Source organism: Oncorhynchus nerka, linkage group LG4 (assembly GCF_034236695.1).
Source record: "Oncorhynchus nerka isolate Pitt River linkage group LG4, Oner_Uvic_2.0, whole genome shotgun sequence".
NCBI lineage: Eukaryota > Metazoa > Chordata > Actinopteri > Salmoniformes > Salmonidae > Oncorhynchus > Oncorhynchus nerka.
In genome coordinates, this window is record NC_088399.1 from 65,308,711 (window position 1) to 65,328,190 (window position 19,480).

Sequence of the window (19,480 nt, forward strand, 5' to 3'; positions counted from 1 at the left end):
ACAAATATTGTTTGGGGACAACGGCGTCAAACGACTCACCATTTGACCAGGAATCCGCTCAGCACCTTGGAGTTCTCGCGCGTTGTGAATCGCGTGGCATGTACAGATCAGCAGCGCAACTGTCTGACCACTGTGGAAATTACCGTGTGTATCGTTTCTGCTGTGTTGTGCACTTTCTGTCTGTTGGAGTAGAGGCAAGACTACCAGACGTCCTGTCGTTGAAAACGCGTGACTCACACGAGCATAAACTGGTAAATTAGGTTAGGTATCCTGGCTATGATTCAAACAGCATAGTCATTTGATAAGGCTAAGAGAATAAATTAATGCTACGAATCAATTGTCTAGTATAATTGTTTAATGGTAAGAGTATGATGATTTTTATTATGGTCTCAGCCCCAATATAGCTGTCATTTTCACTCTTCTATTCTAGTTCCAAGATAGGGGACAGCTTCAGAGGGAATGGTCTTCCTTAGTTTTGTGAAATTCCTGGAGTATGTCAAAGTTTAACGTTACGCAGAAAGCGAATCACAATTATTGTACATTATGGTCTGTAACTAACCACAGGCTTAGGCCTATCTTATATGCTTCACAGAGCTGTTTTGTATATATATATATATATATTTTTTTTTAAATATGCAGTTGGACAACTTGTTTTCAGTAGCCTAACAGTCTCCTTTCCTAATTTTTGTATTTTATAAACCAAGGGCCCAATCAAAACCTTTAACCAGGTTCCTGGGATATCCCAGTTAGGCCTACCAGCTTTGAGTAGGGCTTCAAGTTTCTCTAGTTGCATTCAGTTTGATTCTGTGGTACTAGAGCAACATCTAGTGGTTACTCGGAAACATACACCAACTTCAGTGCCCTTGTTTGGTTATTGCAATCGCTCACAAACAAAATCAACTTTGTCATTTACTTTTCTCTTTTAGTGCAATTCCAACATGGGCAAGTACTGTTCTGTCAAAGATGGAGCTCAACATGGCCACATTTTCTGCTGTCCAAGAGCATCAAAAGAGTCTGTGGAGCTCAATCTAGATGGCCCATGTCAGTTGTGCTGTTTTGTCTCCCTCCAACTGTATTGATAACAAAACTGCACATTTTCAAGTGAAAAATACAATGAATGCTTTCCTGGTACATCAAAGTGTATTGATACAAATACTGTAGGCCAAGTTGACTCCGGGAAGCATCTTTTTCATATTCAACTTGTGTTGTCGATTATAACCCCGAAAAGTGGATTTAATTACAACAAAAACCCAGATACCCCCCCCATTTATTTTGTAATCTGTCAGCTGCTGAGGTTTGAAAACATCTTACACCTTTCCTAAAAATACATTATTTAAAGTTTAAATGTAAAAATATGATAATCATTACTTTGAACAAATCACTAAGCTCAGAGACCAACCAACATTTTTAAAAAAAAAGTCACAATCAGTGGAAATCCAACAGTTTTTAAAATGAATGTGTGTCGTGTATATTGGATACTCTATAGCCTAACAAAAACACTAGTAGTCAAATGTTAGTGTTTGCATTTAGAACCATGTCTGCAATGGAATCTCCAAACACATAAGATTTCACAACATAGTGATTGTAGACTTTCAGTAGAACACCAATACTGAAACTTGGAAATATGAAACCCACAAAGGTGAAAACAGCATTGCAGCATGACACTCATACTCCAGTACACGGTAACACTATGCAAACCCATCCCCTATTTTTTTTAATGTAACCTTTATTTAACTAGGCAAGTTAGTTAAGAACAAACTCTTATTTATGCCCCCATAAGACTGATTTTTGATCCATTCGAGTCACAGACCTAGTTATTAGTCCATGTTTCCAAGTGAGACAGGGCATTTGACACTAAATTATATTCTTGGTTCTCTCAGAGAACAGAAACATGTGCCAGAAACTTGTTTGGCATTTGTCAGACAATTCTGTATACAGGCAAAAAATAAATACATTCAAACGTAATTAAAGAACCATGTATGTGGCTTGAACGAATCCATCAATTGTCTTCTACTTAGAATGCAGCCAGTTCCCAACATTCATCAATTTCACAGACTTTGTCAGAAGAGCCATTCCCTTTAGGGATAATAATTCCATTGACAAAACACCAGACACTGTTCATCATTTGTCCTTTGGCAGGTTATAATTAGGGCTGGAGTTTCATTCTCAATCTTGATTTCATTTTCATTTCTTCAATAACAAAATTTAGAAACCGTTTTCCAGTAAGCCTGGCCCATTGTCGGATATACCGTTCTCCAGACCTCCATGCTGTTGAAATTCGGTGGCTCTGTTCATTCTTAAGAGTTTGAAATGAGCTGAGCGACTATGTTGAGGTCTATTAGTCTCTTCACTCTGGTGTACTGTGCTAGATGGACTCGATCTGCCTGCGGACTTTCTCGGAGGCAAGCCGGTCCAGCGAACGTTGCCTAGCGACCACTACGAGGGCGAACAGTATGGTAAGGCCCAACATGGCTCCCTCAAACTTCCAGAAAAGGTGTTCCTCCATCAGGGTAGAGCGGCAGCTATGTGCAGGAGGGAAACAAGCGTCTTTATTATGGAAATATTAGCTTGACTGAATAGTATTTCTGATATGTAAAAATCATAAATAGATCTTCATTCAAACTTAAATCAGTCTGTGTAGTAGTCTAAACATTTGAGTTTGTCTTCTGTAATCTATGATGAAAAAGTTCTTTAGAGCGTACTTTTTATTATTAGTCAACTGTTTACGCAGGTTAATTACATCCAATTCACACAAGATCTGGATCCAACCTGTCAAATCAAGAGATCGCTCGGCATCACAGCTACGATCACAAAGAAATGTCAATAGCAGCTGTAGGGACTCACCTCTTGTACTCGTCTTTATTAGACTTGGTGCAGTTGATCCTCTCCACGTATCCCGTCTGAGTACATGCTGCCCATGACTTCTAGAGTGAGGACAGGATGGTTAAGGGTGCCTAGTCTACCAACTGCCAAATGATGCATCAACAAACACAAAACAATGTTTTAATTACAGTAATGTGTTGGTGGAAGGTGCAAGGCAATTTAATGGGTCCAACAGAAAAGTTGGGGAGAGGGTTCTATTTTTGGCTGGGAAGCATCCTAAACCAGATAACAATACCAGTGTTCTCTTTCACTGAGCTATCTCAAAACCTGTCCACTTTAAAATCAGATATGAGTATCTAAGTTTCTCTATAGCTAACAGTTAAAAGGCCTTGTTGCAGCTTGAAATCCACTGTCATAAGCAACCATTTGGACTGTGAGGTGGCATAAACCATGACTACATTCATGGCATACATTCACGTCACCCAACAATAAACTATTAAGCAGAGATCTATTGGAGGATGAAACCAAAAGTCAGCAGAAGTGTGGGGAGGGAGATGGACAAAGAGAGAGATCTCACCGACTGGAAAGCGTTGCACTGGGAGCATTCCACCGCAACCACAAACTCCTCCATCTGCCAACAGGGGGTGGTTACCGGCCTGGCCACTAGAAGACAGGCAAAACAAAAAGCCTTGAATCAGTATCTGAAAAGGGCTGAGAATAGTTTTGACAGAAATTGTGCTTAATGACAGAAATTGTGCTTAATGACACGAACAGAGGCACACATTTTCTTATCCTGACAGGAGTCAAGCAAACTGGAGCTTCTACTGGAACATTGATATATGTTGCAAATAGTAGATGCACATATCAGCCCCACGCACAAACATTTGCTTCTCCGTGAAACATGTTGCTAACTTGCTATACTAAAAATGTATGAGCACTCTCATTTGTGTTTGCAGCACCACATCAATCCTGTACTCAAGTTCTCCAACTCATTCTTAAATACAGATAAAAGTATAGTACCTGTGATCTTCTCCTCACTCAGCAGAGCTGCACCAAACACTCTGAAAGAGACAGTAATGACACTTAAGTTCTGAAGCAATGCAGAGCATAAAGCATTATCAGCAAGAAGTACAACACCAGTACACTCACCTGAGAGACACCAAACCCCAGAAGAGTGCATGCAAAGCCAGGACTCTGGGCCTCAAGCACAACATGGGGATTCTGCAATCGCTCTCCATCCTCCCCATGCAGGTGTGTGAGATGTGTGCCACAATTACAATCAAGGCTGGAAGCTTGTCATAGTGGAATTATCCTCTATGGTCCAAAATGGCTGATACCTGTCACACAATCAAATGACCACTAAGAGACAAACAATGGGCAAGGGCGATGCTCATGTTCAACAACTAAACACCTCTTTATCCCTTTTATAATTAGCAACCACTAAGACACTGTTTAAAGGTCAAAGAAGCTTATCTAGTTGCCACTTAATCTCATTACATGAACCAGCATGCTTCAATTGGACAAGTTCAACTGTTTCTAGAGCTGGACCTCAGACCTCTGTCTTCCAGTCATTTAAAACGAACCCCCCCCCCCCAACAGTAACAGCGTAGGTCGACTGTGGACACCTAACGTTACTTCTGTGGGGAAGGTCTGCTGCTAAACAGCTGTAACCGACTTTATGATAAATACATTAGCCAGGTGTGGTTTATCCAGCAATTTATCTCTGAACTCACCAATGAATGAGACAATGCAGTAAATATTTCAACAGTCAACTGGACTTCAACCTTGATCTCATCTTTCCAATAGCGATATTAGGTAACTCCTTAACGTTGTGAGCAAAGCAGATAACGCGGGTCGCTTTTAGGGAGTGCAGTTGTGGCCAACTAACGTTAGCTGGCTAACAGCTGGAAACAGTTACAACGCTAGCTAAGTTAGTTAACTATTATCAGTTATATAGTGAGAAGGTGGCATACTAGCACACTTACCAAAAGCCCTTATACAAATGCTGAAAGCATTTAACGTAAAAACCACGCCTGACCAATGTATGCATCACGAAGCTAGCTAGCTACATGTTAGCTAGGTAACGTCAATAGTAAACTATGTTCTCTTTTTTTGACAACGTGAAGGTACTAATTCGTTTAGGCACTAACCAACCAAGTTAGCTACATGACATACCAAACCAGATGATTAGCAGCTGGCTATTTTGTTCCAAATAGTCTCGCTAGGTTAACTACTTACTCTACGTTAGCTAGTAACAACGTTATATAGTGAGAAGATAGCTAGCCAGCATAACTCACCAAAAGCCCTTCTCATACACATGCGGAAAGAATTTAACATAAAAATGTACCCTTAGATTACGATATTATTCGTTGAAAAACAAACCTTAACAGATGTCGAACAAATTGTTGGTGTGATTAGGTTGCTTTTTCTTTCAGTTCCGGAGTAGCCGTCCAGTGGAGAAGAGCACAGCCATTTTGAGTCATGTTGTAAACGCTGATGAATACGCACGTCATCAAATGCGTTGCACCCGTTCCCAGTACCGACAGCGCCCCCTAGCACTCTTCTTGAAAGCAGGCCGTTAATAAACTGTGTCTAGGTATGCTGCTAGTGAAAGAACTGGAAAACAATTTATATGACAAATGATGTTGGATAACTGAAATTACTAGGGGCCCGGTCTGCCCAGATGATGACCAACTCCACTCTATTACACTTTCATTCAAAGGTATCTTCTGGGCATACATTGGCCTTATGTATAATATTGCTCTGTAGTATCTAACTTGATATTTGATCATGTAAGATCAAATGTAGGCCTACTTCATTTCCAGTTGACCGTAGCCAATGCACGTCCCCAATACCTGCCCTTATGAAAAATATATATTTCTGTCGGGGTGCAGTATAACTGCAGTACACTGTAGTATAACTGTATTGAGAGTGCAGTGTAACTGCAGTATGCTTCAAATACTGCTTCCAAAAGAACAGTTTTTTTTACTGCATTAATTTTGCAGTGTGTCTTCAGTTACAGTGCACCATAACTGCTGTTCAACTGCAGTTATTCTGAAATTACTGCGTACAAAATACCACAGTTGACAGCAGATACTGCACTTTTAACTGAAGTTTCTGCCATCTTTTTTTGTAAGGGTGATACATAAGCAGGTACAGCAGATTATTATCAGTGGATACAGGTCCACTGTGTCTCCAATAATGTTATATACTGGTAGACCATGGCTGTGTCTATTCATAAACAATGGTAGATACTATAATGGTAGATATAATATATAACTATAATGGTAGAAACAATGGTATATACTAGATTCTATAATACAATTATACCAGGTTGGTTGTGGCCAATGATTTGGAAATAAACTCACAAAAGAGAGGACTAAGTGATAAAAAAAGGACAATTGTTCTATGGTGAGGTTGATATATAAATCTATAATAAATTAGCCATAGTTAACCTGTAAGAAACTATAAACAGGCACTATGTAACAACAATGTAATTACAACGTCGTCACAATGTCATGGGACACAACACTCAAAACCACATATCCCATATCCACAAAGTTGTTTTTGTCTGTGATGGAAAAACTAAGCATGGGTCTTGTAGTTTAATTTTGTGGTTTACACGCCTCCCGCTTCTATTAAAGAACAACATATCCCACAAAGCGCTTCGAAATGACGTGAATAAAGTCGTCCTTCTCGGCTTGCAACTTGTTCTCTTGGGGCTTGTGTCAAGTTAATTGTACACTAATTGTGATCCATTATGTTTATGGCAGGTACAGGCAACGGGGGCTGCGGGGTAGGCCAGGGGCCAGGCTCTAGTTCTGGGTCCTGCAATCCGCGAAAGTTTAGCGAGAAGATAGCACTCCTCACCCAGCGGCAAGCTGAGGACACCGCAGCCTTCCAGGAGGTTATGATGGACATCACTTCCACCAGGGTGAGTCAAGAGTACAGGCCTACGCGCTTTGTGTTGATAAAATTTGAGTAACCACAAAGCCGTGAAAAAAAAATCAAACGTCAGTGATGTTGACCACCAGACAGTCAGAGGACTTTGTTTTTACTTTTCAGAGACGCAATAAATTCCAGGCCATATTAAGCAGCGCGCTCGATTTTGCAATATAGAGACTATCACCGCAAATAGTCCATACCCTGGTTGACAAATCTCAGTTTAATCCAAAGTGTCGATATAATTTAACTTCAAAACACTCTAACTGTAATCTTTAAACATAATATATGCTTTATATATACTTATACCACATTTATTGCATGCTTATAACACCTGTTGATTTGCCATAGAGCTGCATGGAGTGCAGGCTTCCCACAACCTCCAAGGCAAGACTTACAAATTGCAATCTTGGGGTAGCCTGCATAGTAGATTTGAACAATGTAAATATGTTAAGAGTTATGGGCTATGTCCTCACGTTGCTATTCATGGGGGTGTCTATTAGGCTAGGAGTGTGCTGATTTGTTATTGTGTCAATATTAAATATAATTACTATTCTATTTCTATGGGAGTGTGTGTCATTGTCCCAGTACACAGTTGGAGTGCTACAACCTCAGAGTTCAGTGAGTGTATTAAGTAGTGGATAATATGATACTTTATGTTATCGTTTTGGAATCTAATTGCCTTCTGTGAATTTGACTCCAGCTTTTTGCCGGGGGTGTAATAAATATATGTTTGAAACATGGTAAACGTATGTGTAAAGTGCGCAAGTTTGCGTTCCCCTATTCTGCGTTATAGAGCGCACTGTCCATGTTATAGCTGGGCTACATTGCACCTCAATCTTCAATGTTGTGAACACAATGCAGAATCCTATTGAATAAGCCTCTGGTGTCGCAACCTGGTCTCAGAGCATGTTGTATTATTCTGTATGTAAATCCGGGACACTCCATTTAGTATGATATGTTACGTTTCGTATGAGAATGTATTAATTTGTGGATGTCCATCACCTATTTCGTATGACATGATACAAATTACAATTGGTATGATATGTTACGAATTTGCAAAACGTACAATATGTTATGAATTTGCAAAACCTACAATATGTTACGAATTTGGGAAACGTATGATATGTTACGAATTCAGGCTAGGTGGCAAACGTTAGCTAGCTGGCTAACATTAGCTAGGCTAGGGGTTAGGGTTAGGTAAAAGGGTTCATCTTAGTGTTAGCTAAAAGGGTTAAGGTTAGCGTCAGGGGAAGGGTTAGCTAACATGCTAAGTAGTTGCAAAGTAGCTAAAAAGAACAATGGTAAAAAGGTATACCCAAATGCGCTTCAGCACAGCTTAAACGAAAAAGGGGGGTGGATCAGGTGCTTGACTGAAGGACTTGAAAATGCAAAAAACATCCCTTACCTTATGGGAGAATAAAGAGCACTCTGTTGCTGCATAAACCGGATCGATTTATTGACGGGACAAACAAACAATAGGCCTACGTTTTGGCATGAATTGCCTTCATCAGAGTGGCCGATGAAGAGCACTCTGCCGAAAGCGTAAGCGATTCATGCAAAAACGTAAGCCTATTGTTTGTTTGTCCCGTCAAAAAATGAGATTACACAGCAACTGAATGCTCCCTTTTCTTTATTCTTTTGGATAGTCACCAGTTGAAGTATCCTGGGATAAGGAAAGTTTGGGGATAAAAATAAGTAAGTAGCTGAAAAGTTGCTAATTAGCTCAAATGCTAAAGTTGTCCGTGATGAGATTAAAACACGTAAGCTTTGGGTTGCTAGATATTCGGGTTCCACCCTAGTTTTGTTTTTTCCTTAAGTAACCATCTGTCTTATGTAACCATACCAAATGGAAAAACATATCATACAAATTTGAGTGTCCTGGATTTACATTTACTATGTTACGTTTAGTCAATGAGACCAGACTGGGTGTCAGGTGCAATGAGTTGCAGCCCACTGCTCTGGCTTGAAATGGAGGAGCCTAGACTTCATGGCACTTGTTTTAATGTAGATCATTGACCTCTTGCATAGCCTACACTTTACATATCATTAATACCCTAATTCGACACGTTACCTAACCACCATGCAACACTATCCTTAAAATAGAAATAGGAGACAGTAGTCAGCTACACTTATGGATTATTACACATTGGCTTTTGAAGTATGTCAGGGTATTTCTCCTGCAGTATCTGATTTCCATGTTCATGCCAAGGGTTGGCAGTCAGGGGGTATTCTTTCCGAGACTGAGCCAACAGTAACCTTGACTCACTCTTATAGTGTCACTATATACGGAATATACTTTGTCTCAGTTTTACAATTACCAGTAATTCCATTATACAAGACTATTATAACATTGACTGTAAATGCCATTAGCTTTTTCTGGTAATTAACCAATTGAAACTAGTTGTTGTCTTTATTCACTCCTCCTTTAATCGCCCAACTCTTTCCCGGGTCTCAGATTCAGGTCCAGAGAGCGCGGCAGGCCAGAAGCTTTGGCACCTATTACGGAGGCTCCCTTCCCAATGTCAACCAGATTGGGAGAAGCACCTCAGATGTACAGGTGAGAGTTATTACTAACATATGACTTTTAACTACATGACTTACTATTTACAACCATTTGTCTATTTATTAGCCCATTAACGTACATGTAGGCTATAGCAATGGTTATATGATGTACAGTTGAAGTCGGGAAGTTTACATACACCTTAGCCGAATACATTTAAACTCAGTTTTTCACAATTCCTGACATTTAATCCTAGTAAAAATTCTCTGTCTTAGGTCAGTTAGGATCACCACTTTATTTTAAGACTGTGAAATGTCAGAATAATAGTAGAGAGAATGATTTATTTCAGCTTTTATTTCTTTCATCACATTCCCAGTGGGTCAGAAGTTTACATGCACCCAATTAGTATTTAGCAGCATTAAATTAATTAAATTGGGTCAAACTTTTTGGGTAGCCTTCCACAAGCTTCCCACAATAAGTTGGGTGTAACTGAGTCAGGTTTGTAGGCCTCAAACCTTGCACACGCTTTTTCAGTTCTGCCCACAAATTTTCTATAGGATGGAGGTCAGGGCTTTGTGATGGCCACTCCATTACCTTGACTTTGTTGTCCTTAAGCCATTTTGCCACAACTTTGGAAGCATGCTTGGGGTCATTGTCCATTTGGAAGACCCATTTGCGATCAAGCTTTAACTTCCTGACTGATGTCTTGAGATGCTGCTTCAATATATCGACATCATTTTCCTTTCACATGATGCCATCTATTTTGTGAAGTGCACCAGTCCCTCCTGCAGCAAAGCACCCCCACAACATGATGCTGCCACCCCCGTACTTCACGGTTGGGATGGTGTTGTTCTGCTTGCAAGCCTCCCCCTTTTTCCTCCAAACATAGCAATGGTCATTATGGCCAAACAGTTATTTTTTGTTTCATCAGACCAGAGGACATTTCTCAAAAAAGTACCATCTTTGTCACCATGTGCAGTTGCTAACCGTAGTCTGTTTCTTTATGGCGGTTTTGGAGCAGTGGCTTCTTCCTTGCTGAGTGGCCTTTCAGGTTATGTCAATATAGGACTTGTTTTACTGTGGATATAGATACTTTTGCACTTGTTTCCTCCAGCATCTTCACAAGGTCCTTTGCTGTTGTTCTGGGATTGATTTGCACTTTCCGCACCAAAGTACGTTCATCTCTAGGAGACAGAACGTGTCTCCCTCCTGAGTGGTATGATGGTTGTGTGGTCCCATCGTGTTTATACTTGCATACTATTGTTTGTACAGATGAACGTGGTACCTTCAGGTGTTTGGAAATTGCTCCCAAGGATGAACCAGACTTGTGGAGGTCTACAATTTTTTTCTGAAGTCTTGGCTGATTTCTTTTGATTTTCCCATATTGTCAAGCAGAGAGGCACTGAGTTTAAAGGTTGGCCTTGAAATACATGCACAGGTACACCTCCAATTGACTCAAATTATGTCAATTAGCCTATCAGAAGCTTTTAAATTCATGACATAATTTTCTGGAATTTTCCAAGCTGTTTAAAGGCACAGTCAACTTTAATGTATATAAACTTCTGACCCACTGGAATTGTGATACAGTGAATTATAAGTGAAATAATCTGTCTGTATAAACAATTGTTGGACAAATTACTTGTGTCATGCACAAAGTAGATGTCCTAACCGACTTGCCAAAACTATAGTTTGTTCACACGAAATTTGTGGAGTGGTTGAAAAATGAGTTTTAATGACTCTAACCTAAGTGTATGTAAACTTCCGACTTCAACTGTAGGCTACTGAAAGTCAAATGAACCCTTGATCTGTCTGACTGTTAGGTTCAGCTCCCCTGTAGTCCAGACAATGGCTGCCCCATAAGACTTCACCCAATGGCAGAGCGGACACAAGGAGAGGGGCGGCTCAGTTTCCCAGTCAGGCCAAACAGGAGACATGTATCCTTTATGCTCAGTCAAGGGCAGGCAGTGACGGGTCACTTAAAGTGACAAAGTGAAGTGAGGTCACTGCTAGCGTAACAATGTCTGTATTGCTTAGTTGATCCCATAGGACAGTGGTCACCAACCGGTCCAGCCAGTCCTAGTCAATCACCAAACATTTCATTAAAAAAACAACGATAAAGCCTTGCGTTCCTATTTTCGTATTTGTTTCGTGCTGTTGACGGTAGGTGCACTTGATTCAGCAGCCCTAGCGCCGGGAAGGCAAGGTGTTCCCATTTTGAACCATTTCATATCTATGGAAGGTAGAACTCCGCCTACCCGGCAGGCCCAGCCTGCATAGTAGATAGCAAATCAAGTGCACCTATAGGCCAATCAGATAGCTCAGATCACTGTGTCCCAAAAGTTTCCTCGTGCCATAGACTGTAAAAAGAAGCCTCAAACGCACAGCGAAGTTGATCGTGTGAAATTTCAAAGCTTTTAAAACCATGACTAGAGAGAGACTCAATGAATATAGCAAAGAGCTGCTGTTTTCATGAGTAAGTTCATGTTTAAGTTGTTATTCAGCACTGTAAACACTTTATTCAAAAGTTTAATAAGCCATAAAATGTTTGTTTCGATAAAATTGCGTTATTATTTGCGGCTTGTGTCTTTTTTAATATCGAGGAATATTTCACTTTCTCTGGTCATAGGACTAACAACATGAATTGGTGCACGAGGCAGAAGTAATGCAGTTCGACTTAAGTTTCGCCATCAGCTGGAGGACTGTGTCCCTTTTCTCAGCGGAGGGAGAGAGAAGGGACAGGGAGTCCCCTATTTGACCTAGATAGTTTGTGTGTATGCATCGATATGTAGGCTACGTGTGCCTTTTTAAAAATGTATGTAGTTCTGTCCTTGAGCTGTTCTTGTCTAATGATGTTCTGTATTGTGTCATTCTGTATTATGTTTCATGTTCTGTGTGGACCCCAGGAAGAGTAGCTGCTGCTTTTGCAACAGCTAATGGGGATCCTAATAAAATACCAAATACCAATACCTCTCCTCAGACTGAGCATCAGATGCAGGCCTTCAGTCCAGTAAAAAAAAATGTTTTCACAAGTAATACATTAAGTGATATATTACCAGTGTGATCATATACCTTATATACCATTTATTTGAAATATAACTTCAAAAGGGTCTGAGAAGAACAACATTGGCAGGGAAATTCAAGCGTCGCCAATATGCAGTGATAAGGTATTGGGCCTATAGCCTACTGCACAAACATCATTGATACATAACTGTTTTCAATGGGTTAATGTTGTTATAGGCTTATGTTTTTTAAGTCATATTTTTATTTATTTTTTACATTTTTTATTTAATTTAAACCTGAGCGGTAGATCTCAGCTTGCATTTTGACTTAGAAAGTGATCTTGACTAAAAAAAGATTGGTGAACACTAACATAGGACTGGCTGTGATTCATAGTTGTCTAAAGCACAAGCAGAAGCTATTAAGGGTTTTTTAATGGTCAATGCTAACATTAGCCATTTGCTACTCTAGTAAAGTAAGCACACAGAAATTATGTTCGTCCTCCATGCACTTCAGATATCTGAAGTGCATGGAGGACGACAGTGCTTGACTTGGACTAAAATAGGGGCCTGTGCTCATTTTGGGTGCCAGCACTGTTTACATTTAGGTGCAGGATCTCCACAATACTTTTGAGCTAATATTCTAGAAGAGGAACAGGAGCTCAAACAGTAGTAAAATGGTGGTGCCAGTACTCAGCTCCGGTGAGCTCCTGCCCAAGTCAAGCACTGGAGGACGACCATAAAAGTGGATGTAAAGCAATAGTTCTATATTGCAATAAAGGGGTGAACTATTGCCTTAAATCCACAGTAGCCTACTTCCTGCCTATTGCAAGATGACCAAACATCTATTGTGTGTAAAAGCGGGCTGGGGTCAAATGCCACACTACTGTTCTTCGGCTCTCTCCATTTTGGTTCCAGGTAGAACCCTTTTGGGTTGTAGGTAGAACCCTTTATGGGCTCCATGTAGAACTCTCTGTGGACATGGTTCCACCTGGAACCAAAAGGGTTCCACCTAGAACCAAAAAGGGTTATTCAAAGGGTTCTCCTATGGGGACAGCCGAAAGAACCCTTTTCGGTTCTAGACAGCACCTTTTTTTCTAAGAGGTTAAAAGTTGACCCACTTAAGAAACCGATGGAGGGGATTAATCATGCACACCGCACAGTGCAGACAATGCCCTGTCAACTTTTCGTACCATTGTTTGCCAACAGTAGGTCTATGCCTAGGTTTTTCTAAGGACACTGTGTGTAGCCTTAACACTCCGTCACAGACTGACAACTCTCCCTACCGCTCAGTTCATCTGTCTCCACCACCCGAGCCCAGCTGGAGAAGGTAACGGATCCAAACTGATATATTTAGTTCACTTCGTAATAAATATCTTAATACATATTTTGACTCTGATTCTGTCACACGAAAAGGAACTGGTCAAGCACAGTGGACAAAAGCCAACAGATGCACCTTCCCATCACAGCACTTAATAGGTGAGCAATGTATCCATGGTGTTTCTCTGCTGTTCTTCTACGCTCTTGCTTTCCCCTCTAAGATGTGTGCTCTCCTCCCCAGAACTAACTCAGACTCGGCCCTGCACACCAGTGTGAGGAACACCCACACAGGGGACCATTTGAGCCCCAACCAGCAGGCTTTAACCTCACGGAACAGACGTGGTGGTAAGTCCACAATGCCTCCGGTCGTATTGAAATAGTCATAGCATTGTGTTCGGTGTTCTTGCGTTAGTCCTTAGTTAATTATAGTGAATGCCTTTATTTTCTATGCCATGCGTTAATCCAATTTGATGGTTTCCTCTTTGTCAACTCAGTCTTTCCATATCCAGTGCCTCCGATTGAGGAGAATGTCCTAGAAGAGGGAAAACCATTAAGAAATACCAAGAAGGTATTATTCTCCCTTTTCCTGCCAATGTAACCATCCACAATGCTTCATATTTCCTATGCGAACGAACGGGTGCGATATTTCTCTATTGAGTCTAGCAGACGCCTGACTATTTTCCCCATTGATGTAGCTGATGTTTCCTTGCTAATTGTTTCTCATCCTAGTGTCCTGCACTTCCCACTGGAATCAAATCACGTAAATTCCCTGGTGTAAAGTAAGTTCCGCTTTTCCAAATGAATATGGTCAAAAGGAAAGTCAACCCCTGGGCCCTAGCTGAACCTCCCATCTTTCCCTCTTGTGGTTTTCCCCAGCATCCTGTCCTCGCCAGATCAGCAGTTCAGTGCTCTCAACGTCCCGTCCGCTCTCAATGTGAGTGGCTCCTTGCCCGACCTCTCCAGCCTGCACCTCCCCTCCCCACAGCCAGTAGGTGTGGACCCAGACAAACCCACTGCCTGTAGCACTGGCCACCTACCTGGAACTCCCTCTCACCTTGGAGCCAGGGACCATGAATTTCCCTTGCCAGGTGTGTTTGTCTGTGTGCTAAGTTCTTACTGTATGTCGGTGCCAGTTGAGGTATGTTCACATGGTGATGATGGTGTCCATTTATTCTGTATTCTCAGGTTTGTCGTTGTCTCTCCAAGGCTCATACAGTAACCCATTGCTCCAGTCCTCCCACAGCATCCCCAATATCCAATCCTCTCTCAGCAGCCACTCCCTTTCCAGCTCTCTGAGCTCCAGCTCCTTGAACTTCTCACTCAGCAACACTTCCCTGCAGTCATCCCCTAGCAACCAATCCCTCCAGTCCTTCCTCAGCAGTTCTTCCCTAAGCGGCCTATCCCTGCAATCCACAACTAGCCACTGTAGCTACAGCAGTGGGATTGGTGGATCCCGCTCTTGCTCCTCCTCTTCGCTATCCTGCTCCCCACGTCCAACGAGCCAGACGCAGGTGCCGCCGTCAAGGAGGCGGACTCCCCTCAGCCCACTGGCCGTTCCCACTGGCGGAGAGTCTCGCTGGCTCCAATCTAAACAGTTTTCACCGGTTGGGTCTCCAAAGTTATCTTCTATAACTCAGGTATCTCCAGCAAACTGGAATTTAAGTGACATCATTGTTTTCGTTAATACGATTATTTCATATAATTCCATATTAAGACAGTTTGATGTATTGCTCTTATTTAAATTCCAAGGGAGTTCTCCTGAACACCAACCAATTACCACAGGAATCAAGGCCACCAGGGTATCGTCACTGCCAACCTCAATACGAGGGTACTCCAGCAGCTCAGCAGCCCATGCATAGAGGCCTGCCACAGCGGCAGCATTCTCTGACAGAGGGGCAGCAGCAACCCAGGCAGGAACCGCAGGAAACGCCACCACCCCACGAGAAATCCAGGGATCTACAACAACGAGGTGTACATCAGCAGCAGCAGCAGCAACAACAACATCCTCAACAACACCCACAGCAACAGCTCCCACAGACACACAATCTCCAACGAGTGGAATATCACCATCAACAACAGTACCAACACCCAAATCAAGTATATCAATGCCAGATCCAGCATGTCCAGACAGAAGGTCAGGACCTGGACACAAAACAGCAATGTCAAAGTGGGTCAAACCAGTGTGAGAACTTACAGCAACAACACTTACATCAATTACAAAAGGAACAGCATCAACGACAACAAGAGCACCAGCAACAACAGAAACAAGTGTACCAAAACCTCCCACAGCAACAGCAAGAGAAGCAAAGGCAACAATACCAGCTGCACCCGCAACACCCACACCAGCAGAACCCACATCAGCAACAGTATCAACAAGCATGCCAAAGACAACCTCAGCAACACCGAGCACTTCGACAAGATGAGGTGCTACAGCAGCAACAGCAGCTCCAGCAGTTTCAACCATACCAACAGCAGCAGCTGCAAAATGGTAACCAGCAGCAGCAACAGCAGCAACATCAGTGGCATCTCCAGTGTGCATACCCGCCATCTCAGAGCCTCAACTTGAGTGGGCAGAACATGTCAAACCCACAAAAAGTACCAACGATGCAGATGACTCGTAAGCATCACACCCAAGTCCAGGGAAGGAGCTGGGCACATCAAAAGGTGCAAGGTCAGAAGGACCAGATTCAGTTGACCAAACTCTCCTCACAGATGAACTCCTTCATGGACAACAGTCCGGACCTCTACAATGTGAGAATAACCCCATCTGTTTTCACTAGTTTGAGTTTGTTTATTTTGACTTTGTGTCCGTGTACATTTTGCACTTTTATCAGCCTCTTTGTTTTGTCTGTGATGTAGGCTATGTTTAGGGTCAGTTTAGGCTATGTTTAGGGTCAGTTTAGGCTATGTTTATGGTCAGTTTAGGCTATGTTTAGGATCAGTAAGAGGCTATTTGATGTTTGGTCAGTAAGGGATGGTAAATGTAGGGCCACACAATATGGGCAAAAACTGGAATTGCTATTTTTTAATCAAATTTTGCGGTTTGATGTGCAATATAGATCAAAACACTTTGGTGAACTGTTGGAATAGAATGTAGAAGAAAAGTGGAAAACAGCATCGTTCTTGTTTGGAACAATCAGTTGAATGCATTTGACCTAACATAACTGCAGGCAAACTTAGATGTAGGATCTTAATTTGATAACCCTGTTGCAGGAGAACGTACCTGTAAAACTTGTATTGTATTTTAGGTTTAAAAAGGCATTTGAAGTTTGTAATTTCCACTTTGAAATTTCAGACTTGATTTTCCCTTACCATAAATGTATCAACCCCTACAAACATGTCCATTAATTATCATCCACATAATAATTCAAATGTCCTGTTGCTGCAGGATTATTCTCCTACTGTAGCAAACTGGCTCAAATCTGTATAGTGAATCTAACTGGGGAACTGTGCTGCTAGAGTGACAGGGTGCGGGCTTGTTGTGTGAGGAAAGCAGCCGCAAGATAGAAAAAACAAGTTAACTATCAAAACGGATGTAATTGCATGCGATATCGATCTCTTGCGATATGGGTAATGCGCATGTCAATATTGCAATTTCAATGTGCAGCCCTATTAATGGTTCACTCGCCCCCTTTCTGCTTTCTTAGGACTCTTCCATACTGGATCATTTCCAGAATGAGTCCTACATGGGCCTACACCTCACACCCAGCCAGACTCAGGCGCTTTCCCAGCAGGTAACCTAAGACCTAAAACTGTAAATAATCTAACAGTATTGAAAGGACAACTCTATTTTACCTGTCGATTCATTCAGTGTCCATACTTTTAATCTAACGGTCTCTAATCTTTGTTGGTTGTCCACAACTCTGCACAGCTGGGACAACTCAGTAAGGAGCCTCTCTGGGGAGATTCTGGGCCTCAATCTGTGGTTGGGAAAGATGGAGGGGTTTACTGTGGGATCCAAGTACCTCAGATGTCCGTCCACTGCCAGAACCAAAGCAGTGTGGACTGTCATAACATCCTTATGACAGGTAGGACCCACTCCTTCCCCCCTCTTATACTTTTTAATCGCTTGCTGCAGTTAAATAGTTAACATTTGGGGGAAGTGTTACCTTATTTTCAATTTACACAGGGTATTGTTTCATCCAGACAGTTACAAGTCCATTTCCTGAAACGTTGGACCTGGCAATTGAATCATAAACTTTTTTTTTTTTTAATTGCCACCGTGATTTAAACCTTTTATAAATCTTATCTTGTCTATTTTAAAACTTTGGGCGGGATTAAATCAGATTGCGGGTTACAGGCATTGCGGCTTTTAAAGGCAATTTCCGATTGAGCCGACATGTGCAGCATTTACCGTGAATGGGAACTCCGCGTACGGGAGCATTACCTTTAAAAGCCATAATGCCTGTAACCCGCATCCGGGATTTAATCCCGGTCATAATCTTTCTCTCTTATCCACTTTATCTTTGTTTCCCACTTAATAGACAAAACAGCTTTTGAGGATTTCTCTGGAGTTCTGCCCATGCTGGGATTTGATGCAGACCCCTTTGCCCTGGATAACCCCCTTCAGATCGATCCCCTAGACCTGGAGGAGCTTAACAAGCTGGCAGATGGAGACATGGTCGAGGACTCTGTGAAAGGACACTGCTCTAACCTACTTAGGTGACCTGGGGAATTGGATGCATCCAGGAACACTATTTTCAACTAAGATGGCGTTCTTGGTATCCTCTGATGGCAGCAATGTCAGTTGTAGATAAACTACAGCCAACTATGCGTTTCAGGATCTCTCACTGCTGGACATAATTTGATTGGACATGGTATTTCTTACAGCGTCCTCATGTGATTGGACAGGTCCCATGTCATGGGATTTGAAAAGCATGTCACTGGACATTGACTGCCTCACATGACTGGTTAGCTGACTGCACTTTTTCTTAGTTGTAATTTAATGCTTGCCTGCAATGGAAAAATGCAGCCCAGAGCTGGCATCATCTGCGTCTTAGTGTTAATGTAGTTGAATAATGAAAACAGATGTGTAGTTTGTAAAGAAAATATATATTTTGTAATACAAATGTACATAATTTAACAGCCTGCCTTTTCCCATCTCTTGTAGAGATGGAAAAAAAATATATATATATAATCTAAAACAATATTGTGTATATAAAATGTGGCCAAGAACCCAGTTATATTTAGAGGTCCTTGTTGCTTTTTTAAAACATGTTGACATTTCTGTACCAGACATTGTTTAACAAAGAAAATAAATTAGCAGTAAATAACTTGCCTATCCATTTCTTCTTTAAAAAAAAGACAATTGTATGGATTGAGACAATACATTACCATTCAGTTAATTTAAAGGTAAAGTCTCCTCAAAATAAAAATGAACATGACCTGTGTATTAGATTGCATAATAATATTTCAGGTACTGGTGTTTTTGCATTACATTTTGCGTTTAGCTCTGAAATTAAGGTAACATATTGTTGCCTAATTGAAAAACACAGGTAAAAACTCCACATGGTAATTTACTCTGTGATTGCAACCTGATTATGAAGCATGTTTTAAATTCATTCCAAAGGAGAAGTTTGACCATTTTCTTTTGTGTGGCAACAATCAACACTGGGTGTCAAAGTAACATTAATTACAAGATCATACAAAACATTTTCTAATCCCATACCGATTTCTAACTTAATTTAGCTGACACATTGAAGCTCAAATAAACATTAATCAAGAATTTAAAACAAGCCTAAAACATATTTTAGAATGATCACATTTCAGTTTACTTTGAAGAGCACATGGACCCAAACTATGCTTCCCATTTCCCCAAAGAATAACTAACATCCAGGGGGTTGGGAAAGAAAGCAACAAACCTTGTTTCTATAAGGTTCTTCCCTGAGATTTATTT

The 19,480-nt window shown here is 41.3% G+C and overlaps 2 protein-coding genes across 5 annotated transcripts; one reads left to right on the top strand and one right to left on the bottom strand.

Annotated features, from left to right (window-relative positions):
• Nucleotides 1–337: 337 nt before the first annotated feature.
• On the bottom strand, nucleotides 338–5,332 carry LOC115128444 (protein JTB-like). 2 transcript variants are annotated; one of them, XM_029658295.2, is made up of 6 exons: nucleotides 5,206–5,332; nucleotides 3,973–4,160; nucleotides 3,844–3,884; nucleotides 3,401–3,486; nucleotides 2,845–2,921; nucleotides 338–2,522 (listed from the first exon to the last, which is right to left on the bottom strand). In XM_029658295.2, exons 2-6 carry the CDS (start codon nucleotides 4,068–4,070, stop codon nucleotides 2,366–2,368), a joined length of 459 nt encoding a protein of 152 aa, XP_029514155.1. In that variant the 5' UTR covers nucleotides 4,071–4,160; nucleotides 5,206–5,332; the 3' UTR covers nucleotides 338–2,365. The 2 variants fall into 2 exon arrangements, with proteins under 2 accessions (XP_029514155.1, XP_029514154.1); XM_029658294.2 differs by having other exon boundaries at nucleotides 2,845–2,924; nucleotides 5,206–5,331.
• Nucleotides 2,375–18,857, top strand: LOC115128443 (CREB-regulated transcription coactivator 2-like). Of its 3 annotated transcripts, none has more exons than XM_065017756.1 (15): nucleotides 2,375–2,456; nucleotides 6,597–6,757; nucleotides 9,224–9,325; nucleotides 11,089–11,202; nucleotides 13,533–13,594; nucleotides 13,681–13,743; nucleotides 13,826–13,929; nucleotides 14,079–14,152; nucleotides 14,314–14,363; nucleotides 14,461–14,672; nucleotides 14,770–15,221; nucleotides 15,334–16,335; nucleotides 17,232–17,318; nucleotides 17,456–17,612; nucleotides 18,069–18,857. In XM_065017756.1, the coding sequence occupies exons 2-15, from the start codon at nucleotides 6,734–6,736 to the stop codon at nucleotides 18,248–18,250; spliced, it is 2,685 nt and encodes an 894-aa protein (XP_064873828.1). In that variant the 5' UTR covers nucleotides 2,375–2,456; nucleotides 6,597–6,733; the 3' UTR covers nucleotides 18,251–18,857. The 3 variants fall into 3 exon arrangements, with proteins under 3 accessions (XP_064873828.1, XP_064873829.1, XP_064873827.1); XM_065017757.1 differs by having other exon boundaries at nucleotides 15,367–16,335; XM_065017755.1 differs by lacking the exon at nucleotides 2,375–2,456 and having other exon boundaries at nucleotides 6,569–6,757.
• The last annotated feature ends 623 nt before the right edge of the window (nucleotides 18,858–19,480 follow it).